Source organism: Hydra viridissima, unplaced genomic scaffold (assembly GCF_058129835.1).
Source record: "Hydra viridissima isolate aposymbiotic clone 2 unplaced genomic scaffold, HvirCarnegie_v1 scaffold_10, whole genome shotgun sequence".
Taxonomy (NCBI): Eukaryota; Metazoa; Cnidaria; class Hydrozoa; order Anthoathecata; family Hydridae; genus Hydra; species Hydra viridissima.
In genome coordinates, this window is record NW_028324309.1 from 9,750,001 (window position 1) to 9,772,545 (window position 22,545).

At 29.2% G+C, this 22,545-nt stretch overlaps 3 protein-coding genes, 1 long non-coding RNA gene and 1 pseudogene across 14 annotated transcripts; 2 read left to right on the forward strand and 3 right to left on the reverse strand.

Annotated features, from left to right (window-relative positions):
- Positions 1-319: 319 nt before the first annotated feature.
- On the reverse strand, positions 320-2,504 carry LOC149883069 (uncharacterized). Its single transcript, XR_016456485.1, has 3 exons — positions 2,276-2,504; positions 1,561-1,792; positions 320-825 (listed from the first exon to the last, which is right to left on the reverse strand). It is a non-coding gene; the product is annotated as an uncharacterized LOC149883069 (long non-coding RNA).
- Positions 2,505-4,761: 2,257 nt separating this feature from the next.
- Positions 4,762-6,495, forward strand: LOC145182214 (uncharacterized). 2 transcript variants are annotated; one of them, XM_080057517.2, is made up of 2 exons: positions 4,762-5,432; positions 5,654-6,495. In XM_080057517.2, the coding sequence occupies exons 1-2, from the start codon at positions 5,375-5,377 to the stop codon at positions 6,181-6,183; spliced, it is 588 nt and encodes a 195-aa protein (XP_079913643.2). In that variant the 5' UTR covers positions 4,762-5,374; the 3' UTR covers positions 6,184-6,495. The 2 variants fall into 2 exon arrangements, with proteins under 2 accessions (XP_079913643.2, XP_089921712.1); XM_090065586.1 differs by having other exon boundaries at positions 5,266-5,432; positions 5,606-6,495.
- A 4,438-nt stretch (positions 6,496-10,933) lies between these two features.
- On the forward strand, positions 10,934-22,327 carry LOC145182212 (eukaryotic translation initiation factor 3 subunit G-like). Of its 9 annotated transcripts, none has more exons than XM_090101183.1 (10): positions 10,934-11,139; positions 11,664-11,707; positions 12,020-12,111; positions 12,300-12,359; positions 17,445-17,552; positions 17,708-17,870; positions 18,025-18,150; positions 21,347-21,483; positions 21,785-21,891; positions 22,261-22,327. In XM_090101183.1, exons 1-10 carry the CDS (start codon positions 11,120-11,122, stop codon positions 22,277-22,279), a joined length of 876 nt encoding a protein of 291 aa, XP_089957309.1. In that variant the 5' UTR covers positions 10,934-11,119; the 3' UTR covers positions 22,280-22,327. The 9 variants fall into 9 exon arrangements, 8 of the variants coding, with proteins under 8 accessions (XP_089957309.1, XP_089957308.1, XP_089957310.1 ...); XR_016456629.1 differs by having other exon boundaries at positions 10,985-11,139; positions 21,031-21,483; XM_090101182.1 differs by having other exon boundaries at positions 10,985-11,139; positions 18,022-18,150.
- LOC149883070 (uncharacterized) lies at positions 13,811-14,668 on the reverse strand (annotated as a pseudogene). The gene is made up of 2 exons (XR_016456630.1): positions 14,228-14,668; positions 13,811-14,146 (listed from the first exon to the last, which is right to left on the reverse strand). The product of XR_016456630.1 is annotated as an uncharacterized LOC149883070 (transcript).
- On the reverse strand, positions 15,283-16,350 carry LOC149883071 (uncharacterized). Its single transcript, XM_090099963.1, has 3 exons — positions 16,073-16,350; positions 15,556-15,955; positions 15,283-15,440 (listed from the first exon to the last, which is right to left on the reverse strand). The coding sequence occupies exons 1-3, from the start codon at positions 16,283-16,285 to the stop codon at positions 15,283-15,285; spliced, it is 771 nt and encodes a 256-aa protein (XP_089956089.1). The 5' UTR covers positions 16,286-16,350.
- Positions 22,328-22,545: the final 218 nt, after the last annotated feature.

Genomic DNA, 22,545 nt, shown 5'->3' on the forward strand with positions numbered 1-22,545 from the left:
ACTAATGAATAAAAACAAGCCACTAACCTTCGGCGTCCCGGAACGTTATTCCCGAAATCAACCGGGAATCACGTTATCCCGGGGTCACTACTATAAAACTCATTCCGATCGGAATTCACGACCATTTCATCTGAAACCCGCTGAAATGAGCGGATTGTTACTATAAACATATTTTTTCGGAATTTCCGCTAATTTCAGCGTAAAAACCCAATTAAAGTTTACGCGATCTCTGTGTAGCGGAAATCGTAAATCCGATAATTTGAGCTGGCTTTTTTTTTTTAACAGTTTCTTGTTTTGAAAACAAAAACAAAAATCAAACTCAATCTCTAACATTTCTCATTGACAAAATTAGAATAATAAGTTCCACATTTCATTTTTCACTGTCTACCTCGACAACAGATAATCAACAGTGGGTAAGAAATTAAAAATATGAATTTGGGCACGAATAAATTTCTTACTTTTTTCAGACCAAACTCTATTTTCATATGAATTTCTCCACAAATATCAAATACCAAGTTAATCATTAAATATTATTCGCAAAAATAGAGACTATTGAGGTTAGTGTCACTAATAATGAAAGAAACTGCTTTGCCAATTACAAATACTTTTATCTAGATTTCTTAATATTGCAGTAGAACACACTGAATTTGAATATAAAAACTCAGAATTTAATTCTAGAATAGTTGTCTATATTCTATAGAACTATTTGAGTCTAATGTCAAAAACAATCTCATCCAGTGGTATTAGCTTTTGACTCCCCATACTACTTTTGTTAGAATCTGTCACCTTCTTTGTAGTCACTTGTTTGATGTTGTCCCAGAAGTCCTACATAGTTAAATAATACTATTTAAGTTTGTAACATTTTACAACATTGATTACATCCTATACTATGATATTGCATTGTTGCAGTATTTTGCACCGTCTAGGAACCATATACACCTTGGGCAATAGGTCACTTTTACTACATTAAAATATTGTCAGGTAACTAAAACTGATGCCTGGCAATTTTTATTTTAGTAAAAATGACACAAAATTTCCAACTTACAAAATGTGTAAATGGCATCTAGGGGTCAACATAGACAGGTGATACTAAAGCAATACTTTTTATAAAGTAAGATTATCAAGGATATGATAACCACTGACTTTCTCTCTCCTACAAAACTTACACTAAATGATTAAAGAGAACTAAACTTTTCATGAGACAACAAATAAATTTGTTCGATTGGTCAGAGCAAGCTTGATTATTACTTTAATTTCTCCTAAAAAAAAATTTTAATAAATGGAATCGAATTGTTCAATTTTAGTTTGCTAGAACAACTTTTAGGATGTTTTTTGATGCTTATAAAAGGTATTTATTGTTATTTATAGAGTAGTAGAAGTGGCGAAGGCTTCCTTTTAAGGGTTTATAATAGGTTGCATTCAGGACCAATACATTTTGTCTGGTCAAAATGGATCCTGCTTCTAACAAACCAAACTAACATCTAATGTGAATAAAACTTGGTAATCTAATTTTAAACTAGGTTTAGAATACTTTGGGAAATGTAAGAAATTATTACATGCCTTAGGTAGTAGATGTTTGGAATGGGGAGTCCATTTGCAACTGCTTTAGAATAGATAGCCTCAGATGCCCAGGTTTTTTTCAAGATTGGTAACCTTTGGTGTTTTTGAGCCATCTGTGACTTTTCACCAAATCTTCTCATTAAAACATCTTTGAATTGTTTAATCCAGTCTGCCAAATTTTTGTGACAAACTCAATGACACTCGAGCTATGTAGGCATCTTTTTTCTGTCCCCTTGGATAAGAAACATTAAAGCACATTAAATATGAACTATGTGTGAGAATAGTATTATGTATAGGGTCAACATAAACAGGCAACAATAACAATAAAGAACAACTTTGAAGTAATGTGATGAAAATTATTTAACATGACATAATAATTTCACTACTTTAAAATTACTGTTTAATTGTGGCTGTGTGTCTGTCTTTGTTATGCCTTAGAAATTTTTTTTTTTTTATTGGAAGTTCTATGACATATAATTATTGCCTTTGTGGTATGTCTATAACATAGGAAAATTACAGTGAAAAAATTACTTATAACTATTTAATGGTTTTAATCGTTTAATAAAACATTGATTAGCTGGCCTTGTAAATTGATAAAGAACGTCTTAAAAATCCTAAAACATATGAACGTAGGACTGTGGTAGTTGCACAGAAAGATTTATAATTGGAAATAAGTATAATGTATATTTAAGATAAGGATATTGGGTTTACTTACATTTCTTTTTTGAAATTTGTTTTTCTTGTAGCATTTAGTTGAAAGTTTGCACAACTATCTATAACATAAACAGAACAAAATGGAAAAAAACAATGGATTAACTAGATAATATCTTTTTGGTTTTCATGAACCTGCTAATATTTTCGTCGGAAAGTTTTTACGATACGAAAAAAAATGTTTATAGTAGAGGCAATTAGGGATTATCGGGTTTACGCCAATTTTGTCGAATCCGATGAAATTCATCGGGTTTACGATTTTTTAAGTTCCGATCGGAATGAGTTTTATAGTAGTGACCCCCGGTAGGAATGTAACAGTAAAAATGAATTGGGACAAAAACTTTAAAATTGCAGTAACGTCTTGGTTCAATCGCGACGAAGTTTGTGCGGTAACGGTTGAAACCGCACATTTCGGTTCATTTCCCGATTGGGAAACCGCACCAACCAAGATTAAACCGCACCAGTTTTTTTTGTTTAATGACATAACGTGACATTCCGTTACGTTACCGCACTTTTACAAAAATGTTATTTAATAAATTTTTTAAATGAAAAATTTTTAACACAAAATGCGCGTCAAAGGCAATTGTTATTTAACAAATTATGCTTTAAAACGAATGTAGATAACGCACCCCTTTACATAGCGCTTTATCTAACTTTGGTTCATATCATAACCTTTAAAGAAGTTAAAGAGGTAACAATCCAATAAATTTTGTTAAAATTTAAAAACCAAGCTTGAAATTTCAAAATAAGAACAATTCTTCGAAAAGTTAAAATTTCAAATTTTTGTCTTTATATTAAGGTAAGTTTTAAAAGTTTTTATATAAAAAAAGCATTAAATAGGTAAAATATAACATGCCTAGATACATTTGAAGACCACACTGGAAAAACGATCAAGCTACATTTTTATTGTTTTGAGTAAATTAGATTTTAAACTTCAAAACACTATAGCTCACACCATAGCTCACTTATTTGTTAAGTTAAATATCTGTGTAATTTGATCGGTTTTCTATTTATAAAGTCAATTAATATATAATTAAACTGCAGCCGAATATAACAGGGGGAAAAACCAAAAAAAAGTAAAAATGTAGCTTGATCGTTTTTCCAGTGTGGTCCTCATTTGTTAGTATCTCTGTGTTTAATAATACGTTTAACACTTTAAAAACTTATTTAAATACGAAAGGTTATAATACTGCTAAAATATGATTAGTCATTGCCATTTTGTATTTTGTCTTAAAGTATTAAGACGAACTTATTAACGCTAAGTCATTTCAAGTAGATTGATTGAAAGCCCATTTGTAACGAACTTTTGGACAAACTTTTTTGTACCAACTTTTTTTGGGAAAAGGCATTTCCAATTTATACCTCCCAGGGATTTCTTTGAGGATAGTCGTGTTTCATTAAGCTCCTGAAATTTTTTTTTATTTTCAAGGATAAGTATTGACAAAACCATTGAAGTAACATCTGTAATCAAGTCAAATCAGCTTTGAATTCATCCAAGTCCAGTAATCAATCAAGCCAGCTTAGAACTTCATTTTGCCAAGGGCACGAGGCGTTATCTGGAAGTTCTTTGAGGAAGTGAAGGTCAAAGCTACTGAAGCTGGGCAAAAAGACACTGTACGTGCGAAGTGTGAGAATTATACCACGGATTTTGCATACAATGGTGGCGATACCAGTGGAATGCAAAAGCACCTTTGCTCTGACCACCCACAGTTATTTACAGAACTAGAAAAAGAACGAGCCACTTTCAAGAGGACAGTAGACTCAGCTTTGTCAGAACTTGAACATGTTTATGACGAACAATACCCATATGAAGACAAACAAGGTGATCGTTGAATCAAGAAACCCAAGCTAGTACACAAAGCTGTTAGTATTTTACTTTATTATAGTGATAAATAAATATTTTTGTGTTTTTTTATTATAACCTCAGACCCCTATTCCCTAATACTTCCCTTTTCCTATAACACCAAATATAGGCAAATACATTTTTTATTTTTATAGCCCACCTTTTTCCTGCATCAATATACCCCTGGCGTACAACGCCATTTTTTAATTTTTACTATTCCCACCTGTTTACTTTAGAGTCTTTAGACCCATTAATTAGTAATTAATACTAATTATACCCTCTACTTACCTACTACCTGTTGTCCCGGAACATAACGGTTTGTCACGTTATTCTTGGTAAGTTATAAACCAAGAATCACGGTAAATCCCGAAACGTCACAGTTTGTCACGTTATTCTTGGTTCGTCTTGGTTCATAACCGCACCAAACGTTTCAATCAGGACAATTTTTTTAAAAGTGCGGTAACGTCTTGGTTCAACCGGAACAAAAGTTGCTGTCACATAACGTTATTTTTTTGAAGCGGGACGCTGAAGCTTGCACGCCATGATGAGCAATGATTCTACAAACTAAAATTCTTCAGTATGGTTTTGTGGACCAACCTTGTGTCTCATTACTCATTAATATTTCAACCTTCTACTCGTTCGGTTTCAGTCGAAAAAACTTTTACCGCAATAAATTTTGACCAAGAGATACTCTTTTAAGTGTAGATAAATCGTTTTTAATTTAGTGTAGGATGATGATGATTTTCTAATTATATTGATATTTTATTTTTTGGGGGGCATAATCGGTTTTTTAATCCGTAATTTTAGCAGTTGTAGTAACCTTAATTAAAATCACGTTACATGTTGGTTCGGGTTATTATTCTGAAATCATTCTTTAAGTGAACTTCCAATATTAAAATGTCTAAAAATTCTTCTTCTTTTTATTTAATCATATTACATACCGATCGTTTAAATATATTAAATTTATGACCATTAAAAGTTTTTTTTTCGAACCGGAATTCCGGTACTTTCGATTTCGGCTAAAGTTTTGATTTACGATCGTTCGTTATTTGTGAACAATGTGTCACATATTTCTCGAAAGATTTTTTTTAACCTCTTTAATTTAGTGCTAGTTGCCATAGTTAAATTTTGTAACATCTATTTCTACTAATTAATGAATGGTGAATTGATTATTAAAAATGCATCAAAAGAAGCTCACTTAAAAACTTTTGAAATTCTTTGTAAACGAATAAAATCTTCTATGAGAACGGTTGGAAAGAAATGTTTAATGAAGACTCGTGGGATATGTTTGTCACTTGCGACAAAATCGATGAGTTTGGTAAAGTTTTCACCAAATTTTTTCTTGTTTGCCATAAACAACTAAATACATTTAACATCAAATAAAATTTACATTTTCCCATTAGATTCAACAACTTTTTTTTACTTCATTAATTTATAAAATTTAGTTTCACAAATTATAAATATACGAAAACCGTTTATTTTTACAAACAGCGTTTACAAAAATAAACGGTCTTTCATCAGAAATCAATTTACTTACAGAACACCCTACATTGGTTAACTTTCAAACATCAGTTCAAGAGCAAGATTCTCTTGTTAATGAAAAAGAATATTACATCGCAACGCTAAACAGTATAAAGTCTGTTAAGCCGTCAGAGAAAGGTGACGTATCAAAAATAAGTTGCCAGTACTTAGAAAACAAAACTTCTTTGTGTAATAATAAAGAGAAAAAGTTCGTTTGCAACATATGTGCAAAAACTTACAAACGAAAATCTAGTTTAGCTACACACTTAGTAACTCATACAGACATCAAACCGTTTAAATGTTTACAGTGTAACAAAGAATTTTTGAGAAACTCTGATCTTAGAAAGCATGCTGTCATGCATACGGGAGATAAGCCGTATGCATGTAAAGTCTGTCGTAAACAGTTTAGCCAATCATCAAACATGTTGACTCACTTAAGAAGACACTCTGGAGTAAGACCATTTTCATGTCCAGTTTGCGGAAAAAAGTTTTTTCGAAAAGTTGACGTTTCTCGACATTCGAAAAGACACAAAAACGTATTTGAGTAAACTAGATTGCGTCTAAAACGTGATTCATAATCGACTGCGTATTTTCTTTCATCAAGAAAAGGGCTACAGTATTTTAAAGAAAACTTCATTCCAATTTCAGTTTATAAGGAGATGTACAAATTACAAGAAAAGTATTTTTTTAAAACTATTTTATTGCAACAAGTGCGTGAGTTATTTTGGAAGTTACTTCTATAACGTTTGTTAAAATATTGACTTTAAATTTAAACTTTCTATTGTCAAAGCAGCACCTGCTTTACGTATGATTTAACAGATACTGTAAAAAAAATTCTTTATAAAGAAGCTTTTATTAAACGGTTTTTTTTTTGTTTTTTTTTTTATAAAAAAAGCTACTAAATTATACCACACTTATTTTACACATTTTTTACGAAAGAATGAATAATTCAGGATAAACTAGGATAAATATGAGTAAAAACAATAATGGCCTTTTTTTTTACCCATCTTGATCGTTTAGATTTTAAAATGATAAATCGATTAACTTTCATTTAAAAGTAACGAGAAAGACAGTTTGAGTTATTGTTCAAAAAAGGGCACCCCCCGAATTAATAATTCGATTTACGTAATTGACTTCAAAATTTTTATGGAAACTTCAAAACTTTTTAGCCGGAAATTGGAAAGTTTTTTAGCATTTAGTTTATGTTTTGAGTATTAGAAAAAAAGTTTTTTTTTTTAAGTGTACAAATAACATCAATGAAATCAGTTTGTAATAAATTAAAAAAAAAGTTCATAAAAATTTTCTTTAGTAATGTTGCCAGATTGATTACTATATAGTAGGAAATGCAGTTGTGTCGAATGCAAATGAAGTTAATTGCAGTTAGATACCTAAGAAACATGAGTCTTGTTCTTCTCATGAAATCTGTCATAATGACAGAAGAAAAATGTTGTTTATAAGTAGAAAAATGTTTTTTGTAAGTAAAAAACCTAAATTTTAAAGTATATAAGTTACTCTTGGTGTTATGCGTTGCTTCTTTTACTGTAGTATTGGGTGCTTTAAAAGAGTAGCATCTTTCTGCAACCAGTATATTTTCATGAAAATTTTACAAACAAATATGCCCTTTGTAGTTAAGCAAATAAAATTGCACTGATCTCCTGACTTTTGGTGAAAAACCATTTTTGACAATTGCCTTACTATTAAAGCACTAGTAGTTATAACTCAAATATTTTCGTTAATTTTCCTATAATTCTTTGAAAACATGAACCCAACTTATCTTTAAGAGAACATAAAAATTTTGGTTGAATTCAAAGAGAGAAAGGACAGCTACATACGAGAACGGTTTTCATTCGTTTTTTACATCTTGAGACTTATTTGCAAAACACTAACTTGGTTTAAGAAAATTAATATCATAGCGATTTTAAACGTTTTGACCGTGTTTTAAACGAAAATTGTTTCTTAACATTTTATTACATTTTTTAAACTGCATTTGATGGTAATAGAAATTCTTTTAGTTACATTTATAATTTGCATAAGTCAGATACCCACTCACCTTACCAGACGCGCACTCCTCGTTGAGTTAAAAACATTTGTTTTTACATTTTTACATCTAAAAAAATTTAGCGGTTCTTATTTTAGGCTTTATTTAGCCAACAAAAAAATAGGTGTAACCTCGTAAAAAAACTTTGATTAAGTGGCTTGGTTTCAACAGAACCTGTTTTCAGCAGCCGAAACTCAAGCGCCGCAAATTTTGGGTGTTTTATAAAACATTAAGATACCTAAGCTTTCGATAGGATCTTTATTAGCTAATCTTCATCTGCAGATACTTCACCCGTAAAATCCTAAATGATGGAATCCAGCTGAATCAGTTGAAAAAACATCAATTAAAGCAGAATCAGCTCCTGGAGAATCGATCGAAGCAGAATCAAACCCGTTAGAATCTGAAATCAAGTCAATGCCAGCAGAATAAACTGAAACCGATTTAACTCCTTAACTAACTGCCTGGTTAATGCCAACAAAACAAGAAGCAGGTCAGTTCCAACAGTACTGAAACATAGTTAACTAAAGCATAATCGAATGAAAAAATTTTGATTTGTAAAAATAACAGTGTTACTAAGTTTATACCTTTGCAGAAAAAATAACATATATGTTTCTTTCTCTCGCTCTCTCTATACATGTTTCTTTCTCTCGCTCTTTCTATATATACTTCTTTCACTTACTCTCTCTATCTACTTTTCTTTGTCTCGCTCTCTTTGTATATGTTTCTTTCTCTATGTGTATATGATTTTTCATTTTATATTATGTCAAATTATATTGTAACAATTCAATTCTAATTCCTGCAAGAACATGCAACACTTTCGATTGCCTTGGTGTAGAGATGTAGGAACTGATATTCCTGGCGGAATATCAAAACTAAAACTCTTCCAAGGATCTTATTTCCCAGAGAAAATGGAATTACACAAGAAAACTTCCGACTCGATTTCCGAGTGATTTACACAAATCAATGTCAGTGGTAGAAAGGCTGCAGGAGAACGGTAAATTATACTTTGATGAAAGGCCATGTTAAATTTAATATTTAAGCGAATATTTATATTTTGTAGATATAAAACGTATGTTAAGTTGTTTCTCTTTATTTAAGAATTATATTTTACCGTTGCTGTAATTTATTTTTTACGTATTTTAATTTATCAACTTTAAAACAAAAACTAATTGCTCATACTTTAGGTCATCAGAATTATTGAGAAAAATGTAAATAAAAATTGATATGTAAAAATGTAAGGAAAGCATAACAAATATGTTCTAAGTACCTGAAAATGATTTTTAATAAGACAGCTCTTTAGGAACATTTCCAGAAATAAGATGATGATCTTATAAATTAAGATCAGTTGTCTTCCTTAGGATGCTCTTATTTTAAATGGCAATTTTAATTTATCAAGTTTTCTTATTAACTAGTTAAACTAAAGACTTTTATACCTCGATTTAAATTCATTTTCTACTATGTATTAGGTCTTAGTGGTTACTTTGGTGTACGATAAATCAAACAATTCCTTTCAAAAATCAAACGATACATTTGATAATTTTGAAAAAATTTGTATGACACGTGTGATAGTTTGTAAAAACACAACAGGCTACTCAATGGGGTTAATTTTCAAGTGGTATTGATGAAGAATCGTTTTCAGGCATTTAATTTACAAAGGTTGCAGTTATACAAACTTTTTTTTTCTTTTCTTCCAAATTTTATAATGATTCATGTGTAAAATTTCAATGTAACAAATTGTGATTAGAATTATGACGTGTTTTCTCCTGCTAAGCAACTTTTGCTTTAGAAATGTATTAAACAAAAATGAAATTACAAGTAAAAATACTCTAAGTTAAAATAAAGAATAAGAACTAAAAAACACAGAAAAAATTTTTAAAACAATTATTAGTTCAAGTTGCAAACAATTCAACCCATGAACAATCATTTTTAACAGCAAAAATACTAAAAACATAACTAGGTTCCACAATGAACGCATAAGGATTTAGTGTAAAGTATACCTTCACTTTATAAAGAAAAAAAAACATACCCTTTTTTTCTGGAAATTGAAAATTTTGTAGAAAAAACTTAGTACTTAAATTTTTATCCATTGAAAGTGAAAAATCATGAAGACTAAATTTAAACTTTGATAAAAAGTTGGAAATTGGTACCAATTTGTATTATTTTGAAATTTGTACCAATTTGTATTTTTTTTGAAATTTGATATTTCGATAGTGTCTACTACTATTATGATAAGTAGAGCTGCTAGCTTTCGCTTAAGCGATAAATACTTTTGACATGACTAAAGTTTTTCAAATTAAAAATTAATTTCATAAAGATAAAATGAAAGCAAAAAACCTTTTTCTGTTAAGAACAAAACAAAATCAAATATACTTTGATGCACAAAAAACTAAAGTCAGTTAGACGTTCAGTTTATCATGATGCGTCACGTGTTACAGCTCCAAGAAGTGCCTGATTTTTGGTCCTTAAAATAATAAGAATCAAGAATAGAATCAAAAATCAAGTTTTTTTATTTTTTACTTTATTTTTAATCTCAAATTTGTCTTAACTAAATGGTAAATTTATGCTTTGAATATTTTTCAAGTGGTTTTCATCTTTTTAGCCACTTTATTTTGTTTTGATAATGATAAATTTCAAATTTTTGATGAAAAAAAAAAAAGATTGCAATTTTTAAAGTATTTGAAATAATTTAAGAGAATAATGTTGTAAGTTATGTTTTTTTTTAGCTTGCCACCGATCAGCTGACAACCGAAACAATTTTCTACAATCGTTAAAAGAAATTGGCAGTTTTTTTTAGTCTACAAGCATACTACTAAAGAAATTAATGAAAATCATTTTAAGAAAAATAGTGGAATGTTTAGAAGTTTTAAAAAGTATATATAAAGTTGATTGTGAATTCAATTTTATTATAACAGAAATTCAAGTCTGAGAAGACAATATTCACATTGTAAATAATCAGATGTACAACTAACTATAAAAAAAATAGCTGACAAAAAGAATTTTAATTACATAAATTCTTAAAATCTTTAAAACTGCTATCTCACCCCTCTAAATAATTTTGCATTTTACACAACTCATGTAAAGATCTATTTTAAAGGTTTTTAAATTTTCGAAATACGTATTTACTAAAAAAGCTGAAGAAGTAGCGCCAACAAACGGGTCTAAATAAAAAAGTTGAAAATATTATCAAAATAAAAAATACTTAAGGCTAACTCATATTAAGCTTGATATTCACAAAAATTTAGCGATAAAATTTGTGGCTTACAGTTTCATAGAAATCAAGGAGGTTTAATACATGTATTAAACCTCCTTGATAGAAATGTTCCCTTGGCTTTTGTCGGCTTCCGTCATGAAGTCAAACACGTAATAAAGTTCGAAAAGTCAAAGTGGCTCATGCTTGTAACAACCAGATCTATTAATTGCCAGAAAAATTCTTAAAAACAAGCAAAATGCCTGAGCCTACTGAAGAGTAAGATATTTTGATACATCAATTAAAATTTATTCAAATTCTTGAAAATTATTTGGCAGGTTCATCCAGAATTAAATTTAACAAGATTTAACTAATCAAAACAATATTTTAAATCATGTCTAAACTGTTTATAAAAAGTTTTTATATGAAATAGAAATTTCACTCTATTGCCTCTAAAATTATATTCATAATAAAAATTTCACTCTATTGCCTCTAAAATTATATTCATAATAAAAATTTCACTCTATTGCCTCTAAAATTAAATGCCTCTAATATAATTCTGTTTTACATGAACTTTTAAATTAAAGCAAAAGAATTGTTTAAGGTCTCCCTCTTTGTATAGAGAAGTCTTTGATCTCCAACAATGGATTGTATTTAATGAATTAAAAGAAAAATTGATCATGTTTTTTTTCTTAAAAGAGTCACAATGTATCAAATAATTTCAATAATGCTATGTTTGACAGCTACATTTAATCTAACTAAATGTATATTGAGTCATTTTATTGATAATTTAATTGTTATAGTGTCAAGCCAACATGGGGAGATATGATGGAAGACCTTGATGGAAGTAAGTTACAGTTAGTACATAGTTTATATCTCTGTGTAAAAATATGTATGGTTAAATGTGTATTTTGATAAAAACTTACAAGTACCAATGCATGAACAAATGTGTTAACTTAAAATAATGATTTATAGAAAATATTATTGTGCAAATCAGTATAGTGGTTTTCTACTAATAGAATTATTTGCATTTTGATCCTTTCTTTAAACTTCATTATACATATTCAATGATAAAAATGTAAATTTAAGATATTTTAACTTAAATGTATCTTTATTAGGTTTTGAATGTTGTTCTCAATTAAATTTTATTTATTTACAGATGGACCTTTACCACCTCCCAGTCAAGAAATCAAAGGCAATATTAAGAAACTTATTGAGTATCGCTTTAATGAAGAGGGTAAAAGAGTCAAGGTAACAAATTTTGTGAAGACTGTTTTTATTTATTATTGTTAAAAACTTTTATTGAATGTTAATATTACATTAAGTTCATAATTTAAATTTCTTTTTCAGGGGGGGGGGGGGGTTCTATAGACTTAAAGTATTTTGAAAAATTATTACCTTTTCAGCAAGGTCAACTAATTATTTAATAAATTATACAGGTTACAAGAGTTTATAGTTTGGAGACTCTCAAGGTTTCAACATCTATAGCAAAGCGGAAGGTATCTTTTAAATACATCTTTAAAAATTAAACAATTTGTAAAACCAAGATAACTCTTACCATTACAAATAATTATAAAAACTTTTGTTGAAGCTAAAGATTAAAATCAGCTACTTAACTATGCTTGTATTTTGGAAAACTGAAAAATGACACATTTTTATTAGCAATTGCGCTTGTATTTATTAGTTTATGATTTTTAAAGTTCTCTGCAACTAAAGAATTTGTTTACTGTTTAGAATTTTTTCTAGATTTGATGGCTTTGTGTTATAAGATAAAAATTGTTTCTCCATAGAGTATTATATTCAGGAAATTGAAATTGAAAGGTTTCAAAATTTAAAAAATTAGATTTATAATATATTTTAATAATTGATATCTTTTAGATGGTAGGTTTAAGAGATGTAGTAATTTAGCCCAAAAAAATATAGATTATCTTTGATGCATTTTGTTACTTAACTCATTTTTGACCAAAATTGGAGTTACAATATTTTAACTCTAAGCTCCTCACTGCTTCAATTTAGAGGTTTTAGGTTGACCTAAATGGTACTCAAGATGTTTCAAAAGATATCAATACTTTGGGTGGGCATGAGATATATTCCATTGAAAAAAAAATAAAAAGCGTTTCTATTTTTGGATTTATACACTTTTTTAAATAATCGCTTTGCAAAAGAAATTTTAACTCAGTAGCGGATCATGCGTTTTTTGGTGTTTTAGATACCAAATTATAAACATAGAGTAAACTCGAAACATTTATATGTTTATACTAGTGTCAAAACAAGGAAGTTTTGTCAAAATATCAAAATATTTGGAGCCTGGGAACTAAAAAGCCCTTTAAATCTTGCCCCCTGCCCTAAAGTGGAGAGCAACAAGTTCATAATTTTTGTTATAAACTATTCTTAACTAAATTCATATTAATTTAAAAATTTCAAATTTTATGAAAAAATCTTTTATAGTTCAAGAATTATGTCAATCTTAAAATTGTAACCCCCTCAAATTGAGGGGGGTTAAAACTTTAAATGGCCATCATTTTTGAACGCTATAAAATTATTGCACAAAATTTAAAATTTTTTATAAATAATGACCTTAGTTAAGAATAGTAAAAATTTTTTTTTTCTTACTCGTTGCTCCCACGTTTGGGGCAAGGGGGGCAAAAAATTAGGGTTGTTACTGTTCCCAGGCTCCAATTAACCCAATAATATGCAAAACATCCTTATTTGACATAAACATAAACATATAAATGTTTGGATTTTATCTTATGTTTGGAAGTTAGCTTTCTCAGACAAAACAAAAACACAGAATCCATCCTCTGTCTCAACTATCTATAAACTAAGAATATCACTAGAATGAAACAACACTGAGACAAATACAAAGTATTAATTCTTTCAAACATTTTTTGTTCATGATTACTTCTTTATTTTACAATAATCCAATATTTAGTACTGTATATAAAATTATTCACATCCTCATACTAGAGTAGGTTACGGCCATTTTTTTGAAGCTTTTCTCCATGGCATTTGCTCAGCTCCGAAGCTGCAAATCTTTTCATTGTCTTGTTAATGTTTTTGTGCACAGCTTCACAGCTTTGCTCACTGAAAATACCCAAGGGTTTGTTTTTTCTTTCAAGAAACATGACGAGGTGTGACTGTATGATGTGAAATTTCCAACCTAGACAGATCTTGTGTGTCGTGTATTCTATCAGATACTTATGCAAGTTGCACATTTCAGAGACAAATTCCTGAATATCTCTGCTGAACTCAAGAGATAGCTTCATTCCAAAACATCCTTCTGTCACTAAAATGAACAAATTCTAAGGAATTATGTTTATAATTACTTATAAACTATAAGTGAAAAAGTAATTAACTGATTGCATACCGATTTTGAATTTCCTTAAAGTCTCAATACAAGGTATCATCAGAAGTGGAGCTATAGTTATGAGTTCATCCAAGCAAGAAAGTACTTTTTGACAGTTAGGTCCATCAAATCCTCCTCCATTGTAACCGTGCCTAGTTACATTTTTACCAATTAGGAATTTTTTAATTGACTCCTCAGCCATCAAAACATCTGTTATTTGTGTAACAATATGTTCAAACAAATGTAATTCAGGAGGAGGAACTATATCAATAACAAGAGTTTCTCCAGATTCTTCAATTAGGCATGGTCGAACAACATTTTTATAGCTTTTCATATCCTTATTAAGTTCCCCATCCTCAATAAATTTCTGATACCAACTAGTCAAACTTTGAAAAGTCCTCAACTTTCCATTTTTGTCATTTTTTTCACCTTCACAGTAACAGCAAGCATACTTTCCCCCATGTGCCTTTAAGTATTAGTATTAAAAAAGACTTTAGATAATAAGTTAAATGTTGATAAAGTAATAATAGCTTTAAGTCAGCTGCTACTGTGTATTTTAGCTCATTTAGCTTAAGTAACTTAATAAGCCTCTCCAAATTATAGTTACTTTCTTGTACTCCACGTACAAGACCCAAAATAAGAACTGTATTGACCCCTGTATTTTTCATGTTTCTTTTCTCTGATTGTAGCTCTTCTGGGTTGAAGATGTTCATTATGACTTTCAGTGAGCCTTGACCTCCATCAATACCAACTCTTATTAAGCAATTGTAGGGGTTAAGTTTTCTGTGTTCACAAATCTTTTTTATTAGTTCCCACGGTTCAGGAACAAATACAACATCTTTTTGAATTTTATCAACAACCTTGTATTTTCCTTTGTTGTGTGTTTGTTGAAAGCTGCATAAAACGTTTTTATAAAATTCATTTAACTGGAAAGATTTGTCCTTAATAATTTTTGAGGCATTAGGTTCAATACCTAGCAAAAAATACAAGAATAATTTATAAATATATAAGTAATATGAATATATGCAAAACAAAGTTCATGTGCATTACTGTTACCTCCCAAATCTTTACGTATCTCAGTCCAAATCTTTACGTATCTCAGTCATTATACAATCCATTGCTGACATGGGAAGATCCATTTTCTTTTTTATACTAAATAATGTATCTGAAGATATTTCTAAAATAGGTTTATGCACATCTCCAGAGTAGAGAGCAACATGAAGGGCTTTACCACCTACAAAAAATATATGAAAAACGTTCTTTTCACTAATGTTTAACTTTAATATAAATGTATTTTATAAAATTATTAATAAATATAGATAGGTAAAGAAATATAAATACACATTTACCTGTTGCTATAGTTAATTCGTTATTTTCAGATGTTTTATGCATATCTTTTTGTACAGAGGAAATAACTTGTTGGGAGGTTTTTGAGTCTTGAGAAAGAATGAGCTTATGTAGATTTTGCACTATTTCAGATTTTGTGCAAGGGTGTCTGATACCTTTACCTACCTTTTGGTAGCAGTCTGTGCAAAAAGATGTGTTATTTACATCTGAGGACTTATGCTTAAAACCAAAATCTTCAATAAATTCAGAAAGATTGATTTTTCTATGACTCCTTTTCTCTTTTGCAATACAGCAAATTGGGCATGTGCATAAACTAGTATCCTGTAACCTACCTAGTTTTCGTAATAATACTCTTCCAATCTTCCACATATCTTCTATGTTTTGAGAGACATACCCTTCATTCTAAAATTTTTTAATATTTTAATAATTTTTTAATAGTATTTCATATACGTTTATATATATATTTACATTTTCATATATCGTCAATACATTAGCATTAATGACAAACTTTTATTTAACCTTTTTTAAATGAAGACATTTTTTACAAGTTGAACAAACTCCAGATGGTAGAGAATTGATTTCCAAACAAAAGCCTGGATCCACATATAGAATAATGAGTTCTTGTAGAGCTGGGTTATTTTCTAATTTATGACATTTTACGTCTTTATTTAGACAGCAGAAACAAACTATATTCCTGTTTTCTTTATGAAACCTTTGTCTTGTTAAGCTCATTTCGACACAATAATGGGAGTTTTTTTAATGAATCTTTAGTATAATTTTTATATTAATATCTAAATGCAAAGAAAATTTTCAAACAGTTCTAATGCAGAGACCTTTTCAGGTGTAAAATAAAGCTAAAAATAACAACAAAGGCATTTTTATATAGTTGAGACAGAGGGTGGATTCTGTGTTTTTGTTTTGTCTGAGAAAGCTAACTTCCAAACATAAGATAAAATCCAAACATTTATATGTTTATGTTTATGTCAAATAAGGATGTTTTGCATATTATTGGGTTAATTGGAGCCTGGGAACAGTAACAACCCTAATTTTTTGCCCCCCTTGCCCCAAACGTGGGAGCAACGAGTAAGAAAAAAAAAATTTTTACTATTCTTAACTAAGGTCATTATTTATAAAAAATTTTAAATTTTGTGCAATAATTTTATAGCGTTCAAAAATGATGGCCATTTAAAGTTTTAACCCCCCTCAATTTGAGGGGGTTACAATTTTAAGATTGACATAATTCTTGAACTATAAAAGATTTTTTCATAAAATTTGAAATTTTTAAATTAATATGAATTTAGTTAAGAATAGTTTATAACAAAAATTATGAACTTGTTGCTCTCCACTTTAGGGCAGGGGGCAAGATTTAAAGGGCTTTTTAGTTCCCAGGCTCCAAATATTTTGATATTTTGACAAAACTTCCTTGTTTTGACACTAGTATAAACATATAAATGTTTCGAGTTTACTCTATGTTTATAATTTGGTATCTAAAACACCAAAAAACGCATGATCCGCTACTGAGTTAAAATTTCTTTTGCAAAGCGATTATTTAAAAAAGTGTATAAATCCAAAAATAGAAACGCTTTTTATTTTTTTTTCAATGGAATATATCTCATGCCCACCCAAAGTATTGATATCTTTTGAAACATCTTGAGTACCATTTAGGTCAACCTAAAACCTCTAAATTGAAGCAGTGTCCTGATATATATCCAACTTAGTTATTATCCAAAAATATTGATTGTAGTTAAATATATATTTGAAAATATAGTAAATAAGTATAAATATTTGCATAAATTTTTTCTAGTATATATATACTACTACTATGATAAAGTATTGCATGATTTAAAAATTGTTTAAGCAACAAGTGCTAATTTATTTTGTCTTTATCTAGACATGGAAAAAGTTTGGACTTGCTCAACGAGATAATCCTCATGGGCCTGATCATTCAACAACTTTTGTTGGAGAAGATGTTTATTTATCTTTTACTACAAATAAGGAGGTTTAATTCTATTTTTAGTTTGAAATGTTTTTTTGAAGTAAAATAAGTTATTTGGTGATAAAAGAATTTCTCAAGATGTTTAACAAAAAAGAATGGTAATCTGTCTGAAAATCAATTTGAAAAGTGGAAAAGTTTTTTAGTTTGAAATGTTTTAGGAATTAGATGAAGATAAAGATGATCCATTGAAAAAATTAAAGGGAAGCAGTCTTGTGAAATGTCGTGTGTGTAAAGGTGACCATTGGACTACAAAATGTCCATACAAAGACAGTTTCTTGCCTATTAAAGAAATTGAAGATAAAGAAAGGGGTAAAGAAAATGGTAACAATTCTTGGTATTTATAAGAATTCAAAATGAACCTAGACAAAAAAAAAGATTATAAATAAAACATTTGTTCTTTGTTTCTGAAGTTTTGTTAAATTTCATATTTTGATGTATTATATACTTAAGTTTATAATTTTTTTAATATTAGCAGATTCTGGTGCCTTACCTAATGAAACCACTGGAAAACCTGTTGGTGCTGATAAATATATGCCCCCTTCACTGCGTAGTGGAGGTGATACGCAAAGAAGAGGAGAAACAATGAACTCAAGAAAACAAGGTAGACTAAGTTTTTAAAAAGCAATTAAAGTTAAGATTTTTTTTTTATACAATTTTATTTTTGTGTGGAATTTGATGGCACTGATATAGATATAAATTGGCATAGGTGAGTCAAACATTAGGATTTTGTTACTCCTCTTTTTGCTTCTATGCTCTTGCTCTTTAGGCATACTTTTTTCAGTCTTTATGGGAAATCATTCTTGTAATTCCAATCAAAGAAGATTTATTCAATCAAAACAATTTAAGTTAGTATAAGTTAATATAAGTACCTATAGAGTTTTTAAATAGAAAGCATATAGTGTTTTTCCTTATTATTTCTTAGTGCACACACTGCACAAATTGAATCGTTTAATTTATGTTTTATTTGGGAAAAGTGGAATTGGTTGCAAAAACATAGAAATGTCTGCACAAGATAACATTAACCTGTTAAAACTTAAGAGTCAACTCAATCTTGACAAACGCGCTTGTTACATTTGATGAACACAAGGTTTTCAAGCTTCTCTGGACTCAATTGTGTTCTTTCTGGCCGAAATATCTTGCCAGCAATGCTGAAGATTTGCTCGACTGATGCAGTGGGATTTAACAACACAATAATTGTAATTGGAGCCAATTTCTTATATTCAAGATACCTGTGACCTCCACCACACCAAAGGGTCACAGTCATAATCTAGGAATTGCAACTTACAATAATCCACACTTACACACTTCTGCGTTTCAAATACTACAGTACTCTTAATCCATTCAATTACTTCTGGCTGGCACCATTTAAATTTAAATCATGGATAGATTACAGCACCAGTTATGTACAGTGGATGAGACTCATATTTTGACAGTTGCCTGTTGATAGCAGACAACATTTCATTGACCAAAGGTTTACAGTACTGAGACTAAGATTGAAAAGGAGTCAGTTTGTGCTTTAGACCACAGATGCTGTGTTTAACACCTGAAACCATGACTCTAACCTCACCTTGATCACAGTTAGCCTCTCCAAAAGGTTCCACTCTTATCATAAACTCTGTCAGTAAAGTGCGTTAATTGTGGTTAACATTTTGCTTGATGATAAGCCTGATAATGAAAAGGAATTGGAATGCAGTTTAGCAACTGGTCACCTGTCTCCAGATTGATATCTATTGTATTGAGTGAGCCTTCATGTTCATCATCATCATTCGAATAATTCAATGTCATCTTCAACCATGAACCTGTGGTAGAGTAACTTCAAATAATTAGTCATGTTAGATGCACTGTCACTGACTATATCAGAAACTTTGCTGTGCAACTTAAATCAGTCAATTATTTCATCATAGTGTTGCAATATTTTCAGCAGTATGACGGTCAAAAAATCATTACATGCTTGTAATCCATTTTTAAGATGTCATTCATCATTACAGTGAACTGTGATTTCTAAGAAAAAGTGCATAATATGGTTGGTCCAAATGTCTTCAGTTACACTGGTCTTGTCAATTTACTGAAATGTAGCACAGAGATTGTCTTCAATTAACAGGTTTTTCTTACTAATCAGTTTTCTCGCTAATGGCCTTTCTCGCTAGTGGTCTTTCTCATTAATACAATGTTGTGTGAATCAACAACCTCCATGAAAGAGTGAAATTCTTGACTTTCAACTAGTAAAAAATGCAACATGTTACCAACAATTAAATCAGTTAGTGCCTGTGTTATGTGAAGCTGGCATGAATTTTGCAGCTTCACATAACACAGGCAATAACTTTAATTATCTTTAATTGAAAATTTTTTTTTTTTTTAATTTGGAGATTCTGGAAAACTGGATTGAATTTAGATGTATATTGTCAAGTTCAACTGTAGTTTGATAAATATCAGGAATGGCAAATTGGCAATGCATAACTTGATTAACAGATTCACAAACATGATCATTTCATAGGTAACAAAAGTATTTAGATTTAACAACAGAGACATTGTAATTAACATTACAGAAATTCAGAGTATGATACCTGCAAATATGTAACCAAATTTGGTGTAGCCTTTTTCAAGCAAGTGAGTCAAGCAGATCACTGCACACTTTGCACTTTAACATTAACATCTGAATGATCTGACACTAAATCTTTAAACTTCTTTGGCTTGTCAAAATACTCCCAAAAGACACCAGTGTTGTTCAGATTCGTATTAATCTTAATTCTAAATCTTGTAATCTTGAAAGTAAACAGAAATTCATAAACAACAAAGTCAACAGGAAACTGAATATTTTGCTGAGCTGGTTTCATGAAAAAAAAGCAACAGAAAACCAAGCTCTTAAATAATTAAATCAGGCTCAGCCGAAAGCCACCTTACTAACGCTAACTAGACAATAAACAACAACAAGTACACACAGTAGTACACTATAGATGTAATTATAAAAATCAATTAAGAATAGCAGTTATTATTACAATTACTTGTAATTGTAACTTCAGGGCCACTCCATATGTGTTATTCGTACTCAACATTTTGTACTTTTTTAGTAAAGATTTTATCGGTCTAAGAACAACCAAATGTTTAAGTAAAATATGTGTATTGTTTTCATGATAGTCTTTTAAAAAAAAAAAAGATTTCAATTTCCTGCCTGTGTCCATTCTGTGTAAAATGTTTTTCCCCATTTTGACAAGCAATAAAAAAATGAAAAAACATTGTGCAAAAGGCAATGGTATTGTTTGCTCTACATGAACAGTTTGTGCATTTAACATTTTCATATCAGTATTAATTAAGATTTGTTTTATAATCTATTTTATGTGCATTGGGAATTTTTAGTTTTCTTAAGCAAGCATCAGTGTTTTTTTTTTTTTTTTTTTGGTTTTTAAAAACTAATAAGAAAAAAAGTACAAAGTTTTATTAGTGATTTGAAATAAATTAAATTTAGTACAATTTATATATTTAGACATACAAAGTTACAAGATTCCAGGAAAAAATGTGACACCTTGCATACTTTAAGTTATTTTGTTTCAATCCTTCAAGAAATTGTGTAGAATTATTTAATTAAAACTGTTAAACTTGTCTTTAAAACAAGTTTTAAGTAGCACCTTTATATATGAAGATAAACTTGTTACACCAAAAAACCATTAATATCACCTCTATTATTCTGATGAACCTCTATTCTGATCTCTTTTACATAGTTCTCTCTGACACTTTTGTCTTATCAACTCTCTGATTTTATCTCTTTTTGAATATTAATTTTTTTTATATCTTATTTGCAGCAGATGAAGCAGCTACATTAAGAGTGACAAATCTCTCTGAAGATGCCTGTGAGGCTGATATTCAAGAGTTGTTCAGACCATTTGGGTCAATAGCTCGTGTATATTTGGCAAAAGACAAGATCACTAACCAATCTAAAGTAAATTTTAAACCATTTGTTATTTCCCAAAAATAATCAGGAATTATTTTACAAATAAATGGTTTAACAGAAAAAAATACATTAGAATTAGTAATTAAAAAAATTACTCAAGGAAAAAAGAAAATGCCCAAATTTAAAACTATTTAATGATACAGTTCTTAAAACCTTTAAGCATATTTTTTGGCTTTTTCATTAACATGAATTTGAATAAAAATAGAATAGAATTCTTAGTTTGATTTTTCCATCCTTTTTTGATTGTAAACAGATGTTTAACATTAAATATATATTTTTTTTCTTTCAGGGTTTTGCTTTTGTCAGCTATATAAGACGTGAAGATGCTGCACGTGCTATAAAATCATTGCAAGGATATGGTTATGATCATTTAATACTGAATGTTGAATGGGCAAAGTAAGTCAATTTTATATATAAAAATGAAATCAGTTTTTATATAAAAATGTTTTAAACTAAGACCTAAAGCAAAAAAAATATTTCTTTCAATCTTTCAGTCTTATTCTAAATATAATTAGAATTAACAAAAAGTTACTTTTCTTGAACACTTAATTACATATATTATAAAGATAAATATTTTAATCTAATTATCTTTTAATCTAATTTATCTTTTAATAGATAAAGATATCTATTAAAAGATAAATTAGATTGTTAAAGCTAGTTGTGATTATTAAAATTAATTAAACTTTCATCAACAAATTTGTTGTTTTGTCTTTTCTTTTTTTAAATCTTTGTCCTTTTTTAATTTTTTAATGTTTTTTTTTTTAGACCATCCAGTCACCAATAGATGTCTGATATGTACATTGTGAAATGTGTAGCATAAAATTATTTGTCACTTTTGAAGCTGTTATTATATCCCCTTTAATTTAATTGTTTATTATTTTACAATAAAAAATTAGAAATCTATAAATAAAAAAAAAAAGAAATTAATGCTATTAAATTTTGTAAAATGTTATCATTTTAATTTTCTCAGTTTGCTATGCATGTTTATGCAACTCACTAAATGATGTAATTCAATAAGTCCAGCTAAAAAGAATGCATTGTCTTTAGTTA